Source organism: Cebidichthys violaceus, unplaced genomic scaffold, assembly GCF_023349555.1.
Source record: "Cebidichthys violaceus isolate CVI_PGR_0920_01 unplaced genomic scaffold, fCebVio1.0.p SCAF_11, whole genome shotgun sequence".
Lineage (NCBI taxonomy): Eukaryota > Metazoa > Chordata > Actinopteri > Perciformes > Stichaeidae > Cebidichthys > Cebidichthys violaceus.
This window is the reverse complement of record NW_027176274.1, coordinates 3,727,512-3,745,606: the sequence shown is the minus strand read 5'-3', so window position 1 is coordinate 3,745,606 and position 18,095 is coordinate 3,727,512. Positions and strand designations below refer to the sequence as shown.

General features: G+C 41.8%; 1 protein-coding gene across 1 annotated transcript in view; it reads left to right on the top strand.

Moving 5' to 3' along the window:
* asic4a (acid-sensing (proton-gated) ion channel family member 4a) overlaps positions 1-18,095 on the top strand; it is a 76,749-nt gene that overhangs the window by 51,655 nt on the left and 6,999 nt on the right. Inside the window, exons 2-6 of the mRNA XM_068737854.1 lie at positions 10,161-10,305; positions 10,662-10,789; positions 10,924-11,077; positions 14,817-14,870; positions 16,914-17,067. Coding sequence (XP_068593955.1) covers positions 10,161-10,305; positions 10,662-10,789; positions 10,924-11,077; positions 14,817-14,870; positions 16,914-17,067 — 635 coding nt within the window. The remainder of the gene's footprint in view (positions 1-10,160; positions 10,306-10,661; positions 10,790-10,923; positions 11,078-14,816; positions 14,871-16,913; positions 17,068-18,095) is intronic.

The following is an 18,095-nucleotide window of genomic DNA, read 5'->3' as shown; positions in this document are numbered from 1 at the left end:
AAATCTCGACATTGAACAGGGTACATAGATGGTAAACATGAAAAAGGAGTGATAGATTATTATAGAAACTATGTAAAAAAAAAAAAAAAATGTTTTAAACATTTTGACTGCAGGCTTGTCCTTGAAGTTTGGGAGCCTCAGATGCTTCCTGGAACGCGTCCTGTGGTCTCATGATTCCCATTTGGCAGACCTGGAGTCCACATGCCAAACATCTGGGCAGGTGGCATCCAGCCACTCGGCTAATAGCAGGCCAGATATCTGGCCTGTCTTTGATCTGCAGACGGGGATTACAGAAGTCCTCTGCTCTCACTCTTAATAACCTGGCATTAAAGGAGCATCAAATGATCTTTAATCTTTATCGACCTCCATTGGCCAACAGTTGGAGTTGCAACAAAAGTCATAGACGAGAGAGAGAGAGGGAGAGAGAGAGAGAGAGAGAGAGAGAGAGGCAAGAGACGTGTGAACTAACTGAGCAATACTGAATGTCTAGTGATGCTGCGAGGATGTGTGTGTGTGTGTCATGTGTGTGCGTAGTTGAATGGGCTAGTGGCCTTTTTATTCCAGAATAGATTAAACAAAGGGCAGTTACCTCATGATGACAGAAATGTCACCAGTGACTCTAGTCCCCCGCCAACCCATTTTCACTACCAACTCATCAAACGGTGACGCTTGGTCAGTGGCCCTTGGCGTTGGAGATTGGGAATCTATCATCCTCAGTATGCACTGCTAACATGCATAGTGTCATTGAAAAATGAAACTTCCGTCTTCACGGGAAGTTAGGTCGAGGTGACAAAACCAGGAAAAATAGCTTGGTTGGCTTTAACTTGACGCCCGTCTCTTTTTCGACAAAAGTCTTGTGTTTGTTGTTTGTTTTGACCCATCCCCCACCTCTCCTGCGCGCCCTCTAGCAGGCTCTCACGCACTCTACTCTACGTCACATGCGCTCACCGTCCACCAGTGCCCCGGGCTGCTTTGCATTGTAGTTAGTTAGAAAAAGTCTGGTGTGTCATATAGAGCCGCTGAAGGGTATTTGAAGAGTGAGGGAGGGAGAAAGGTTTCGCCCCTGCAGATACAATTAGGGCATTTTGTTTAGCCGTGACTGTGATCAGAGAGTCACTCGAGGACAGGATCAGAGGTCTGTTCGATTTGCCGGACCTTTGCTCCATTGCTGCATTATCTCCTTCTTTAACTCAGCAATTTGAGAGGACAGTGATTAGAAGCCAAATTAAGGTGGGCGTGTTTAGGTGTGCAGTTTAAACCCCTGCGTCTGCCAAACTTCCTTGGGCTCTGGCTTTAGATCCAGCTTAGTCTAATGGACTGTGAGATCTGCTTTTGACTCAAAACAAGCTCTTTCGCCCGAGCAAAAACACTAATCAGACTTGTTTACTCGGATGATTTATGTAGCATGAAATACATGAATCCCCATGCTCATAAATGTTACACGGTTGAGAGGCAAATATTGTTTCACTGTTGCACTCCCCAAAAGGTTTGGTGAGTCAGTAAATGGGGAAGTAAATGCATCAAGTGCTTATTGCACCACCTTGTGAATAAAGCAAGTGGTGCATGTCATTAAGAGTCCTTGGACATTAGACACTGGAGCCAAAGAGGAGAACAAAAAAAAAAACACATTTATTTATGATTATCTCATGCAGCAGCTGCATCTAATGGAACGCTTGCAATCACAAGCATGCGTATAAGTTGATGCATGTGCTCGGTTACGAAAAACTCAAAATGACAAGAGCTAGCAGCTGATATTTATTTCCATCTGTATCGCTCTCATATCTCCGAAGGGAAACCATATTTTATATTGATGATTCATGTCAAGAGATAGGTGATCCCGCTTTTCCTCTTCAGCGGTTTCATCAACCCTAACATGTGGCTCCAAACCCACAGATATCATTTCCCTAGAGTTCCCTGGAAAGGGAAAACAACCAAGCAGGTTTCTTGGTTATGATGAATACTAAATAAAAGTTTTGGCCAGGGAACTGTGACGGCACTTCTTCTTCAGTGGCAGTTGGGTGGGAGTGTTTTGTGTTTTGGAGTGGGTGCCAGAGACTGAGAGAAGCAGAGAGTTGTGTGAGATTGAAAGCTTAGGAAATGAAATCCTGTGTTAATGACAGAGGTACCTTAATTAAACCTGAATATCTAAATGACTGCAGAAAAACAAAGTCGACAGTTAGACAAATGCCTGAGGCGGCAATGTTTTTGCCGGTGCAGTGCCCAGGGCGGACTTCTCCTCAGCATCAGCGCCGACCGTACAGAATGACTGATCAGAACGGTGGGCAAAATGAGGTGAAGTGGAGAAGCGAAGCATACTAGGCTCATGTGTAGCGGGCGATGTACTCCGCTGCTATCTTGAGCGTACCATTAGCTCATACATTCAGCATGACTGTACTGTACCATGACCTCCCCTCTGAGCCATGACCCTGAGCGCTGGAGTGGAATAAATAGCCTGCAAATTGTTCCTACGCCACCGTAGGCCAAAACATAATCACAGCTTAACCAGAGGCGGCGGAAGACTTCGACGGAGAGGATCCTAAATGACTCAGACGAACCAGAGTTCGACAGGACGGATGAAACGTTTACATCTGGTCAAAGGATTGGAGACACTTTGACATGAACATCACCATCCAGCTTGAGTCATATTTACGTAGATAAATGGATAATGACAACTATTGTTCCGTATGGAGCGTAATTAATCGGTGCTGTTCAGTTCGACTCTTCAGGTCAAGAGTTATTACCATTTTGGATAGACCCAGGCACAAGCTCTCGCTGCAGGAAATGATTCATCTCAATTACGCATAAAGACTGATTAGGGACCTGTTTCACTGTGGTGATCCAGATGAATTATCCCCATTATGACAGTAGTTTCTACTCACATTTATAAAACAGCACCTTTATGGGCCCTTAGCCATGATGTTAGAACAGACTGTACTCAAAGGAAGCCTCCACGTCTCTGAGAGTGCTGCATGTAGTGACTATTCTATTTGTGAGTTGCTGTATTGTGCTGGAGAGCCTGTCCATTTTCAACTTGGCTTTCAAGAGCATCTCTCACTGCTCCATTAGCTGAGTTCGCTCGGATATGCAGGGATAGCAGCATGGTGTGTGTGTGGGGGTGTGGGGGGGGGGGGGGGGGGGGGGGGGGGGGGGGAACAGAAAAAAAAACGGGAATACTAACATTTGAAGAGCGAGAGGTTTGCTGAGTGCACTGTTCTGACTTTGGTGCTCCACTTATTTTGATGCTCTGTCGGAGGAAACCGGAAAGAGGGCAGCAGAGGCAGGGAAGAGATGAGTCAGAACTCCTACACTAATGACTGAAACAAGCCCTGCGGGTTTATACCAGAGTTCATCATTTTAATGTCGGGTATTTAGTCAAACGCGAGAGCAAAATGTAAAGACGCTACTTAATATCAAGCAAGTTCACCACATCGTAGTGTGAACCTCAGCGTTTGATCAGGAATTCAATCAGAAAAGGTTACGTTGACTTTTTTTCTTATTAATCAGAAGATCTTCTGGGGACACTCTTGCTATCCAGCCTTCGTTTACATTTCTTATGACTTTTTGTGGAAAAAATGCCTCAAATGTTATTCGGACCAACTGCAGAGCAAGACACAGCCATGGTGACAGCCCTCCGATTACACTGTGTTTATCTCACTTGAATAACTTCATTAAGTCTCGCCACTCAGGCCGTGTAATATTGGTCGGAATTCATCCACAATAACTGTGTCGAATAGCAATGCAGAGCTGCGTTCCCAGCGCCGACATTGAGATGGAGGTTAATGTTGCAAAACGTGTGCGCCTCACATTCCAGTCCGCGGCGTTAACGTCTGAGCCTCTCCTCTGCTTAGCCAAACAGTTTTTCTCTGAAGGGGGGGTTAGACGGGTTATGATGTTTGCTATATTTTGTATTTACTCCCCACTGTTGTAGAGATGTCAAAGAAGCGCTGACCCAGGATGAAAGCGATCTGCTTGACATTTGATTGAGGATTATTTATGAATTATGTAGCTTAACCGTGGTGCATGAGAGGAAGAAAGATTTAGCGATAAGCACTTTTTGTCCGTTTTTCAGACGTGTGCGCTGGGTTAACGCATCACTATCATTTTTTTCTTCTCCGATCTTGAGCTAAAAAACAATGGTCAGAATCTGTGCAGCCTTGCTGTTAGCCTTGTACGTGATTTCTTGAAGACCCCTGAAGGTTCTGTCACAGCAGAGGCAGATTGTTGAAGGATTGTTTGCGCTGAGTTCAGGGAAGATAAAGGAAGAAAATACCCTGAATTAGCACTTTGGTGTCAAATCTAATGGCACTGTAATACACCTTATCTTAATGAAGCTCTTAAATGCATTTTTGTAGTCAGTGTTACAGGCTTTTATTCAACTCTATAGTCATTTATAAGGCTGTAGTGTTGTTGACGATTGTAGTTTATTGCTAATGTTTTGTCCAGCCCATGAGAGGTTCAGTGCCATCATACTGAATAGTGCAAGTGTACAGACAGAATAGTGTAAGTCCCCAGCAGTTCAGGGCTCTGCCATGCGCTCATATGGCGGTGACGGTTGAATAGGCTGTCCGTCGTGGAAGCGTAGCAGCCACTTATCTCTGTCAGCACGTTTGCCATAGTTTGCAATGTGAGCATTGTTATCGCCGTAGCGGCAAGCCACCGTCTTCGCCATGTTGAGAGCCGCTGAGAGGCAATAGAGTTGATCCCAATTTTGTATATGGCACCTTTATATTTTTCGTCAAGAAAAGACTTGTACGCATAAATATCAGCGATGAAGACGTTTCGTTGTTTAACAGAAGATCACATGCAGTTTAGTGTCACCTTATCGCCCTTTTTTTGTTCTTTTTTGGGTGCTTTTGAGAGAGTGAGAGGTAAAAAGTCACTTCATAGAGCAAACTTCTGTATCCAAGACGCAAGTGGGAGTGTCGAGTGCAAGGGTGAAAGGAAAAGAAATGCAGCAAAGATCTTCACTAGTAAATTTAGTTTTTCTCTTTTGAAGAATCCTTCCTCTCTTGTTTCCTTTGCTCTGTCAGAAAGGAGCCGAGGTTTAGTCATCACGTCCTTTGCGTACGTCCCGTTGTCAACAGCAGTTTGGACCGAACTGTGTCTCCCTAAATTATTTTTGCAGCTATTTGGCTTCTCATTGTTACAGTATGTCCTTTTTGTCCTCCAGTGCAGGTTGGGTAAAATAGGGACACTCGCTGTCATGACAATGCAGATTTATTTATTTTACTGGTTGTTTAACAGGGATGTTTGAGCATTAAACTACAAACTGCATGCATGACCTATCCATACGGTCCATAACAATGTGATCTGGGACACTTTTAGGTGTGGTGTAAATGCAACATTTAGATTTAATTATTTGTCTTTATGGCAGAGAAGTAAAGAATATTTATGTCAAACAGATCCTTCATGCATATGACTTGTGTATAAACTACATTTTGTCCATTGTCCTTCCCTGTACATGTGTTGTAAAGAGTCATTTTGTCCTCAAATTGTGTTTTTCTTACAACAAGTCAACATGTCTGCCGATGGGATAAAACTCCATTTGCTCACAGTGCAGTTTCCTTAATACCAGAGATTTCTAAAAAAGGGTTCCTTGAAACAGAACGATCACTTCACTAGAAAAGAAAAAGATTGAAAGAAACTGAATGATTATTGGTTGGATTACCACATTATCTATTAAAAAGTTGCTAATAGATGAATTAAGTGGCCGTAGAACATTGACCAGCAGCCTATACCGTTGGTCCTGCCAAAACGTTCAGAAACCACCATGTAAATATTCACTTCATGCCACATTGTTATTCAAGTCTTGCTGCCGGGAGGTTGTAATGAAGCCATTAAATCAAGGAACGCACTGTCTCAACCTTAAACCTGCATGAGCCTGCCTTAATGGTTTTCAACTGCCAATCAGTGCTCTGGCATATTCTACCGCCCTCCGTAAATTAATTCAAATCCTCCCTCCTCATCCTCGGAGCGCTACCCTGTGACACGCCGCCTGCCTGGAAATGGATGTCCTCCGGAGAAGCACTGGAGTGATTCCTGCAGGTTATTTGAAAGGAAAAGTGCCATGGGACTGTCAGATCATGGCCATAAAGAGGGTTTTAAAGGGTGTCTCCCACTAGGGCTTACGAATTACATGGCATTGGGTTGGTCTCTTAATACATTTAGCATGGAGAGACAGAGAATGAAACAAGACACTTTGGAAGAAAAAACATGGCCGAAAGACACGTAATGAATTGAATTGCCATTTATTCTATAATTGGTGAGATATGTGCAAATGGCATGAAGTCGGGTATTGTTCTATGACATGTTGCAGCAATAGATGAGGGCTCCATCTTAATGCATTCATAAGTCCAATGTCTAGTCTAGTGAAGTTGATTCATTTTGTCCATAATCACAGATTTGCCTCAGAAAGCTTTACAGAGCGAACATAAGACCCTCTCTACTGTAGACCATCAAACTTTAATAAGGACAAACATCCACAGGAAAAAAAGATCCCTCACACGTTCAACAGATCATCATATGAAGAGAGTAGATATAGTGCTGCCAGATTAACAAAGTAAAGGTAAAAATAGGTAAAAGGTGAAATAGGGCCCCCCCCCCCCATTCGTCCCACTTTCCATTATGCATTGTGTGGAGTACACAGTGCACAAAGACCCAGAAAACAACAAGTACTCTCCGTCTGAAATACTCTCTTCTCCAGGTTTGCTGTGTGAGTTAGTTTGTGGTTAACAAAAATGTACTTATGAAATTTAATTTTAACAAGCGATTCCTCTGTAGGACTGAGCATCATGTTAAGGGAAAAGTAACTGCTAAATGTTCCAGTATGTTCACCAGTAAACGCTGACTTTATCATGTACTGAGGGGTTTTTTTTTGGAAAGGGTTATTTTTATTTTTTTTGGGATGATAAAAAGCCTGAAAAACAACACTGTAGAGTGTTGAGACTGAACCAAAACAGTACAGTTGCAGGCCGTTAAACCAAAACAATAAGCCTTTTAAAAGAGGAAGCGTCGATGAGTCACCGTAGAAAAAGCTCGAGTGTAAATTATCAAATTAGCGATGGTTGAATTCTATTTAGTTAATTTAATTTCAGGGTCCTACGACCAAGAAAGTCCTATCATGTCATGTGGTCCATTATTAATACCAAAAATATGTATTACAGCTCCTTCTAGTTTTCAGTGTGTATTGTTCTTCATTACCAAACAAATGAGCAATTATTCAAGCAAATTGGTAGAAGGTGAACATGGGGCCTTTGGGACCCATGAGCTTATGGGGCCCAAAGGCAGTTATCCAATTTGCCCAGTAGATAATCCATCCTTGAATGGTAAAATCACAATGTGGAGAAACGGAATAACATTATGTAAAATCAGTACATAAATAGCACAACAACATGGGGTCACAACATATAACATTAAGTGTAATAAGTTTGTGTTCAGGCCTCGCTTTACAGAACTGAAACACGTGTTTGGATCTATTTTCCATAACCATCTAAAAGTCTGTTGAATGGAGTGATATAGTTTAAGACCTCCGAATGACAACAAAGTCAACAATGCTACATTAAGTGCTGCAATAATTAGCTCTTGTAAACAACTGAGCCACTCAGAGGAGCACAAACCCTCTTTTTATTTGGTTTGTAACTGCCATGCTGCTGCTCTGTTTCAGCTTGTCAGCAGCGGTGTGCCAAGTCCCCACTTGGGAATTGCCCAAGTCAGCCCTGTTACCTTTGCTAAATTTGGTGCGAGATGTAACAACGTAAAAATGCATCCATCAATCACGTTGCAGATGCAGACAGAGAAGGGAGGGGGGGTTCAGAGGCAGAGAAATAAACCAGTGGAAGCTTTGCCAACAACCATTTCCTGGGTGAAATGATGGGAAAACTTTGCCGTACTCTCTGGGGACATCATTTGTAAACACACCGGCGTCCTTCAGAGCCCAAAGTTTTAGAGCGGAACCCAGGCACTTGGTCGGGGTGTTTGGAGCTTTTCTAAAGTGAAATCCTCCTTTGCCTCTGTTGCCTGCTCCATCAGATAAAGTCTGCCTGCGGAGGCTTAAGTGTGTCAATGAACGGGGGGGGAGGATCAATGATAAGTGCAGCTTACCTCCTCAACTGCTCCGCACCAGCCAAATAAGAGATTAAACCATTTCAACCTAATAGCACATGTCAGTCAAATGTCACACTTGAATACTTCTTCCTGGCCCCCTCCCCCACTTTGCCACCTCCCATTTTCTAATCACACCAGGCCGAAAAAAAAAGATTCCGCTACTTACAAAGAAATGCAGAACTAACTGAACAACTTTTCACCATGGAGACCACATCAGAGGCCAAACGGAGATCTGTAATTGTGTCAGCCGTTTCTCTGAATCCTTAACTACGACTTACTTTGATGCATTCAGAAACTCTCTCAACACAAACATGCATGCACACACGCTCAGATCAAAAGCCTCGAGGTCTATTATCGTGTGAAATGTAGCTCTCCTTCTAAACAAGCTCAAGCTTTTGTAACTGGTACTCATTTCTTGCTCTAATCACTGTTGTGGATATTGCTAAATTGCCAACTGTTCCAGGGAATTACTGGACCAAACCTCGCAACCGTGACTTTGATTTGTTGTTCAACCATCTCCGATGTGAATACACCCTGTGGTCTGTAAATGAGAGTGTCTGTTGTTCCACCGGCATCCCTTATTTAGACATCACAGCACTCATTAGGTGGATCAAGCTGATATCAAAGTCAGAACACAGATGTCGATGTTTTTGGAGAATGCCGGGACGGTCGCTTTAATGATACGTCTGCCATCTACTCAGCTCCATTGTTATCTCACTGTCATTTCTCCAGCGATCTGTCGGTTGACCTCTGCCGTGTGATTTCTTGGGCTTTAATACTTTCATCACTGTCCTTTTTTATTTGATGTTTGAACAAAACAAATCCAATAGGTTACTTGCTCCGTGAAAAGATGTATTATGATGTATTATGAATGTGTGTAGAGGAGGAAGATGTTCACCCAGGATAGAATGTGAGGCATTCTCAAAAGCAATGTCTTCTTAAAGCCAGCAAAAACCTTAAGGGAAAGTTTCTTTTATCTTATTTGTTATTTTAGCATTTTCACAGAACACCTGAATTGACCGCTTTCCTTACTGTTGCTCAGCCTGCCAAGCTCATTGCTAGCCAGCGGTCGTCAATATTAAGCTAGTAGTTTTTATCAGCTGTAGCTAGCTAGCTAAACGAGCTAACGTTAGCTAGTCAGCTGAAAACACCGTCTCTGGCTTTTTATGTTTCGAGCTAACTAGTTTTAAAACAAGGGCATTGATCGGCTCTTTAAATACACACTAACCTACATTCTGTATGATACTGTCTCACTGTTGCATGATTGCATCATCACTGATTGGGGGAAGGGTTTATCGAAGGGGCAATTGAATAATAAGCAGTTAGTGTTTAACATATTTCTATTTATTACATATTACTCAATTAAAATTATTATTGAAATTAAAATATAAAAAGTGGTAACTTAGATTTAGTTGTTGTCTAGTTTTAGTCTTTAGTCTTTAGTCTAGTTTAGGTTTGATGGCAGGTTCCCATCCCGTGTTTTTGATATTAGTGGAGATACAGTCCTTTTTTGTTTCCATGTAGATCACAGATTGTCCCTTTAAAGTTGTGAGCGGTACCAGATAAATGATCTGATGCACATTTTCTGCAGTGCAGCGGTTTAGATAAGACGCATAAACAAAGAGACGATGTGTCCCCCACAGAGACAGCTCCTCTGATAGATGGCGACATGATGTCTCTCTCTTATTGTCTTTAGTTTTCTCTTGAAGGAAGATTAAAGAATCTATTATGCCATTTGATATGTCAGTGGGATTGGAGTACTGTTGCGCAGTATTGTGCAGGGTTTATGTGGTGGGTGTTGGGAATTAATTCAAATACAGCTTATCATAGTCCACGAGGGACTGAGCCAGCCAGCAGACTGCATCCGGAGAGGTTTTGTAGGTAATATTCAGTAACTTGCCCAAGCAGACACTCAGCTTGTTTATCTATTTTTTTCATCCTTATCTCTGCCTATCTCTGTCATTGCAATGCACCGCAAGTATGATGTTGTCACAGCCGGCGTGTGGACTTTGTCATGTTTATGGTGATGTTCATGATAGGAATCTATTCTCTTCCAGGTTTACACCAGATATGGGAAATGCTATACCTTTAATGGCAACAGGACGACATCCAGGAAAAGCAAGCAGGGTGGAATGGGAAATGGGCTGGAGATCATGTTGGATATCCAGCAGGATGAGTATCTGCCCATCTGGAGAGAGACAAGTAAGCCTGAAAACTATTTGTCCAACGTAATCCCATCATATGCTACAGCATGAGATAACTTGGGGCTTTAAAATAACCTGAAACCATTTCTCAGGCTCACACACTGTAAATAATGCATTTTTTGATTGCATTCCTGCAACCTGGAAAATGTGATTTGTAAGAGGAAATACCTGAACACAATACCTCAGATTTGTGTTTGCATTGTCACATAATAATAATAATCCCTACTGCCATGTTTTTTTCAAACCTGACTGAAATATGGTTGGCAGTTAGCTGTCATATGAGGCAGCCATCTGTAATTCCCTTGTACTCTCCCTCTGCAATGCTCCGTGCTTGTGCGCCGTTTCATCCTGAAGATGAGACATCCCTGGAGGCCGGCATTCGAGTTCAGATCCACAGTCAGGACGAGCCTCCCTACATCCACCAGCTGGGATTCGGCGTCTCTCCGGGCTTCCAGACCTTTGTTTCATGTCAGGAGCAGAGGGTAGGTCTTCTTCATCACAGCCCACCATCCTGCTCCCCCTCCCCCCCCCCCCCCTTACCAGATTACTCTTCTTCATGCAACTGTTCGCGCCTGGTGGTTCAAGACTGAGGTCTAATAAATCTCTGTGTACTTAGCTGACCTATCTGCCCCAGCCCTGGGGGAACTGCCGCTCCACCAGCAAAGAGAAGTTCCCGGGATACGACACGTACAGCATCAGTGCATGTCGTTTGCTCTGCGAGACCAACGAGGTCCTGCGAGTGTGCAGCTGCAGGATGGTGCACATGCCCGGTAAGATCGAGCCCTACCTCACATTTACACACAGAGCCCAGCAGGTCGCGTGGGGAGTAAGATTTAATGACATGATACATTGAATGATCGACCAAATAACAAACGCACACATATTAGGAATCCATGCTGTCGGATTACTGTCAGGCAGGACCTGAGGATGAATAAACTGATACCTAAGCTAAGAATAAAACACATGTGTGGTTGTAGAAACACACCAACATAAATCTGTACAATGTTATGTGTCATGACATGACAAGCATAATTAAAGTAACACAACTCACATTGGGAAAATCAAAATGTGTATAAAATCCTCCAAAAGAGTTCGCATTTAAAAATGGTTTGGTCCAGCGTTGATTGAAAAAGACAAAATCCCTGTCCTGTGTTTGCAGATGACACATTGTGCAAAACAAGTCATTATTTTGTTGCTCACTTGAATAATTCTGGCGCGGACATAATTTGGGCTGCCACATGCCTGACCTTGATGCTTGATGCTCTGGAGTGGAATGCCCTTCAGCAGTGCAGCTCTCTGGACAGCGACTCTTCTGACGACAAGTCTCGATGACTTTTTCCTCCGTTTGCGTGTACACCTCAGCTGTTGTGCTTGTGTGGCGCTCATTCATTATTTCTGATTGATTGTTTGTATTAGTCCTGGTTGTTCTCGCGTTTAGCTTCCTCTGGAAGATGGTTCGCAAACAGCTCTTGCCTTTAAAAGATTCATTTAACATTGACTTACACGATGAGAGATTGCCTCCAACGCACGATCAATTTAAAATGTCAGCTGATTGACAAGATGTAGCGCAGAGAACATTTTGATTCATACGGAGAGTTTTCATATTCAAGACAATTTTAAGATAAAGAAAAAACACATTTTTTAAGTAATTATTGTAGTGTTTGATTTATAAAAAAGCAAGATCTGTTACAATATCAGATTTTCACTACACCAAAATAGTTTGAGATATCATCGCAATATCTATAGAAAATTTGAAAAATAAATAATTGAATCAGTCAAATGGATCGTTTCTTGGCACTAGATTTTTGACACAATGTGTAGTCATATATGTACCATTAACATGATATCAATGATTGCATAACCATACCAGAGATACATCTACTGTTGAATTATGGCGACTGAGCTTTGGACATGTGATGATATGAGCGGAGCAGAATGGCAGTCACACACACACACACACACACACACACTGAAGACATGACACACACGTTCGTGTAGTCGCTGTAGTTCCACCATTCACGCAGTGTCTCCGGTCAGCTCAAGGGATTTGTTGCAGAGCAACAACACATAATAAGATGTTTGGACTCGGTCAGCGCGTGCGTCATCACGGCCGGGCTGCATGAAGCCAAAGAGCGGACTCACTGAACGCTCACTGTTGTTAGCTGATGGTTCTGACAGGTGGTTTGAGGTGGTCGCATTTAAAGTTAAGGCAGGAAAACTCACAATGTATTGAAGGAATCACTTCGGCTTCCACGGTGCAGCTGACATTTGCGGCCTTGTTTGGCACGACGGCGAATTTGAGGAAGTCTAAACAACACAGCGTGAGACATTTGAGATAGGAACAGGTTGTAATACTGATTTAGCCCCACACTGCTGTAACTTAGCTGTTGCATAATGGAGCTTTGTCAAAAAGGAAGGCTCAACGGTCTGTAGAATATAGTCGCTGTGGTTCTTAGGTTGCACATTTATACATCAGGCACACATTTCAAACTTCCATTCGCAGGCTGTAACGGTCGCACCAAAAGTGGTGGTCGGATCTGTGGAGAGAAATCCCAGCTAATCATTTGATCTGGACAGGCTGTGAAGCGGACACGTTTCTAATCAGTTTGTGTGCTTTGCAGGGTGTCGGTACCTCACTACGAGATCGTGATTGGGTTGCAATAAGCTATGAGCACATGGCTTTGGGGAAAAACTAGTTAAGATGGCTGTTGACGTCCCCATCAGACTGGTAACTGCATGGAAACAAACGTCTTACTGCTTTCACTTTACTCGTGCCTGTTTGTTGAGTCTCACGCACCTGCAAACGCCTGCAGGGTATCAGATTCAAACTCATGAAGAGCCCTCCGACTCACCGATCGATCACAGGTAGGAAGAGGTCTTTTGAGTGGGAAACTTTTGAATTGATAGATAGTGAGGGCTGTTCACAGAGCAGATGTGTTTCGAGAGCAGCAGAACCACTTTGCTTTCCGTAATGATCTATTACACCAGATAGTATATTTATTATCGCAGATGTAATAAATGTGGAAGCTTTTCCAGGCCATTTGCCCATTCCGGATTTAGAAGAGAGCTTCCGTCAGGTGGCGGGAAGCTTGCATTAGTTCATTTCAATTATCAATAGTGAATCAGATTTATTGTTGCATATTTAAGTTTGCTGAAACTCCTTCAAGAGGTTCTAGAGAGCGATTGATTCAAAAGCTCGGTAAGGGACAGCACGAGGCCAGCTTGTGAATTGAAAGTCCTTTTATGGCCTCGATGTGACAACAGTCAGTACTGTATGTAGCGCAGGAGCTCTGGTGCCTTCCACAATTTACAGTATCAATATCCAGCATCAGTATGCCGCTGCATATTTATTTCTTTTTCTCACTTACGTAATTCAGCCACTGTTTACAGTCTAAATTTAAGATGCCAGCAAATTGTGATTGGCATGTGTTTACACAATCCCACGTTTGTTAACAGTCTGTTGGTTCCAGTTTTTACATATTTTGAACTATAGTTTAATCGTCTTTTTCATGTTTCTTGTCCTTTTAAGACACCGACTTATATTGCTGCTTGGGTTGTTTTCATGTTGTGTCTGCTGTTGCCTCCAACAAGTCGCTTATGTTTTTGGTGAAATATTGATGCGTCTGTGATTGTTAGCAGGATATCACAAAAAAAAAAAAAAAAAAAGATTCTTAAAATCTGTCTATTTATAAAGCATTTTATTTTTTGCGCAGGACTCCTGAACTGGGAGGTGTAGAAGCAAAACTGTGTTTTCCTGGATTTTTTTTGGTTCGAGATTAATATTTTAGTATTTCGTCCTATTTCTATATTTGGATGACCACCAAAAAAATGCTTTTAAATTGTTCTTGTTCTTAGTGTGCAGACAGCATACAGTGGCACTGCACAGCTTTTACTTCCACACACAAAAATGAAATACACAAGATGATCAAAAGAAGTTTTTCTTCCAATCAATATGGTTTAATGATGGTTCCCCCTTGTGTACAATCACCACACGTTATTTCCACAACAGAATAAGTCTAACTCTGACAGTGTGTGTGTGACTCCTCAGATCATCAGACATTATTTCACTGTGTATTAATTAACATTTCTTAGTGATTGGGAAGGAGACTTCCACAAGACATTAACCCCGCGAACATTTTACCGACAGACGAACACACCTCTGCCAATTAATCGTGCTGCTAATGAATACCTGTCATTAATGGCCTGGGCAATATGTTTGTCTGCGAGGAAATGACTCATTGATTGTTTTTTAAAGACTTTCTAAATATGCGTTATGCGTGAAGCCAGCATGCTCCATTTCTCAGTGCAATCAAGGACAGACGGCCGAGGCAGCCCGTGCTCTGTGGATGGAAGTCCCCCCTCCTGTGTGCCTGGCCTCATTTGAAGATGACTAATAAGCTGCTGGAGTGTTGTTCACAGCCACGGCTCCTCATCGCAGCGGACACGGGTCACTGATCATTTTGTTTCAGATTGATCAGACTCATTTTTTTTTTCTGTTCTCCTCTCCAGGAACTGCAGATATCTGCCCTCCCAGTAAAATCAACTGTGTTGATAAAGCACTCGGTAAGAAACAATCTTCCTTCATTTCTTTTCTCATTACAATAGATTCCCCCCCAAAGGGAAATGGAAACACATTCAGTAAACATGATAAAGATTCTTTTTTTCTTTTTGCTGTAACCCAAATACCTGGAGGTAGACTTAATATTTTCAAATTACTTTTCGTCATTGTGATTTAGTCACTTTAGAGCTCGATGGGTGTGCTGCATCCATTGTTGAACTGTTAATATTAAACCCACTCTCAGCTCCTGCCTATCTGCATCCCCCGCCCTCAGCTTTGACTGCGACCTCTCCTCCAGACGTCTTCAATGAACACATGTGCCTTTTGGTTTCGAAAGGCATCACAGTTGTACAATTGTCATTTCTCAGCCAAATAAGCCAGGAAATTTAATTATGTCTCTCTTTGCTGTATTCAAACCCTATTTAAAATGCGGTTGAATGAAATCTTAGATATATCTTACAAGAGCAGGCCATATTCATGCGGGTCATATTCCTGAATCAAAGAATGCATTCACCCTCCATGAGAGGTAATAAATTAGAATATCATTTATATATTTATATCGTAAAGGTGTTTTGTTCCCATACAGACAAAGGATATATGCCACCGTGCTCCTGCCTACACATTGTTAGGGTTATAAAATACATCATCAATTTTTAATCACATTTTTCAGAGCTCCTTCTCTCCATTTTTGTTTAGTCTGAATGCATTTAGAATTTGAAAAGAGAGATTGTGAAAAGCTATTTACTCTCCTGTGTGCATAGCATTGTTTCAGAGTTAGGGTTGAGAAAATGTATTTGTCAATGTGGGAACAATTCATGCCTGCAAGTTAATTGGGTTTTAAGTCTAGGTGTGTTTTGCAGAGCCCTTAGCGGCACTTACTATACATTATAATTTATTCTTCCAACAAACGAACTGAATTACTGTAAACACTGTTGCCACAGTTGTTTATTCAATACCACCATGAGAAAAACACATCATTTTGTTAATATATCCAGAACAATATTGGTTTGTTAATATCATGTGGCCTGTTTCTTACATAGCGGCGAAACCACTGCTGGAGAGCACTTTAAAACATGACTCGACCCGACTCTTCGTTGCACATTTTATCCGCTTAATGATTTTGCAAAACTGTTAATTCTTCATTCAACGGCTGTAATGAATTTGTTCATCCTCAAAATTGCCCATGCAACTGGGAGAAACACTAACTAGTGATTTCCTGAGCACTAAAGTAATATGATTTAATGACGCTGACTGCTCTTTCTCAATAGAAATGTATTTTAGCCTTGGAAAAAACCTCTTATTACTGAACTGAAGAAGCCACATAGAGAAAAGACCTAATCATCTTAATCAGGTGGTAATTACTTGTATTATACTACATCAGATCAAATAGTACTTACCGTGGCCACTTACTGAAGGAAACATGTCCCATAAAGCATGTTGCTCTGGTTACCTGCAGTCTAATATGTGCATAGATTGTGGTTAAACTGAAACTGTCACCGAAGTTTGTATCTTGTACGGTTTTAATGGACGTCATGTATATGGTTATAGAATAAAGTATATTAACATGCAACTTTAGAGCTGCACCGATTCATATTTGTATTCTAACAATGGATCAAATGATCGTGTGAAAAGAGTTGCTAATCCAGTGACAAACCCACCGATTATTATCACCTGACTCTGAAGTTCCCCTCAGAGCATTTTAGCATCTTTTAGCTAATTGTTTTGGTCTTACTGGCTTGGTTCACTCTCACCACAATTACATCAGCCTTGTTTAGCATCTAAAGAGACACATCTTTTTCTCAGGTATTGGTGGAGACCAAAACAGAGCTAAAAGAGCTTCAGCTGAATGCTAATGCAATAAGTGTTGTGTTTACAGCGTGTAGTAAAATAGGATGCACTCCCTTCCTTCACACTTGTTCCTTTGTTGCAGATTGAGTTTGCCTCTTCCTTCTGCGTAGTACCTTGTATGATTCTTTCTTGTAGAGTGAGTGCCATCAAATCATCACTGAAACTGACCCAGGTCTATACCTGTTTCAATTGTGTTGCAGCACAGCTACAGAAGAACAGTGGGGATACCTGTCCATGCGAGACGCCCTGTAATCTCACCCGCTACGGTAAAGAGCTCTCCATGGTCAAAATCCCCAGCAAGGGCTCTGCCCGCTATCTCTCCAGGAAATACGACAAGTCAGAGGACTACATCAGGTACGACGGCAGCGTTCACCATGACTAAACTCACGTATGGGCAGTGATGTGGCGCTCAATAAAAAAGGGCCATAAACTGAGACCTCCATGTCAGTGATAACAAACACACATCCATAAATATAAAACAAAAATCAATTATATTTGCATACAAGCGTACATTTTTATTTTGTCTTTAGGTGAATAGTTGATCTCCTTGAAATTAGAAAATCTGGTGAAAGCAAGTTGATTGTCAAGCACTCTGGGGTTACTACAAGTGTTCAACTGGAAATTGAATGTATTAATTATTGTGAATTATAAGATTCTGAGATGTTGTACTCTCTGGTTCATCCTGGTCTGTCAGTCTGTCCGTAGGTCTGTCAAACTAAAACAAGAGTCAGATTGCCATGACATTGAATAGATGCTACATTAAGTATCCAGAGGATTATTTAGTATACAGCACTACTTTTGGGGTAAAAAAAAACCCTCTAAAGTTGAGATGATCTTGAGAAGTAAAACTTGTACTTTTTGACACCAAAAAGTGCAGAAAATATATCTCATAAGTAGCTAATATTGATTGCCAGGATATTTGGGGATAAGCCGGTCTGACTTTAATGTTTTCTGTAAGGTAGAGTGGGTGTTTCTGGGAAATCTTCACCTACTTCCAAGGTGCATGGAGAAGGGAATACATCGGAAGAGGTCAAAACTCCTGCAAGGCTTGTAGTGTAAAGAACAACTTTATTGTAGGACCAACGTGTTTCTGCTGTCATCAGGGTCCTCGTGACACACATTAGAAACAATGTTTAAATAGGGTAGTTATGAAGCAGAAAAGAAATCAAAAGAGAAAAACAAATTAGGAGATGTATATAGAAAGATGGGGAAGATCCAGTGACATCCATCGAGGTGTAATGCACATTGTAACTTCTAGCGACCAATAATTATAATCCTGTTCTACATGTTTTATGGAACATTCACTAATATTGAGATTATAATCAATTTAATGAATTTACAATGTGTTTACACTGTCTTTCCTCTCAGCGACTAATAGGCAG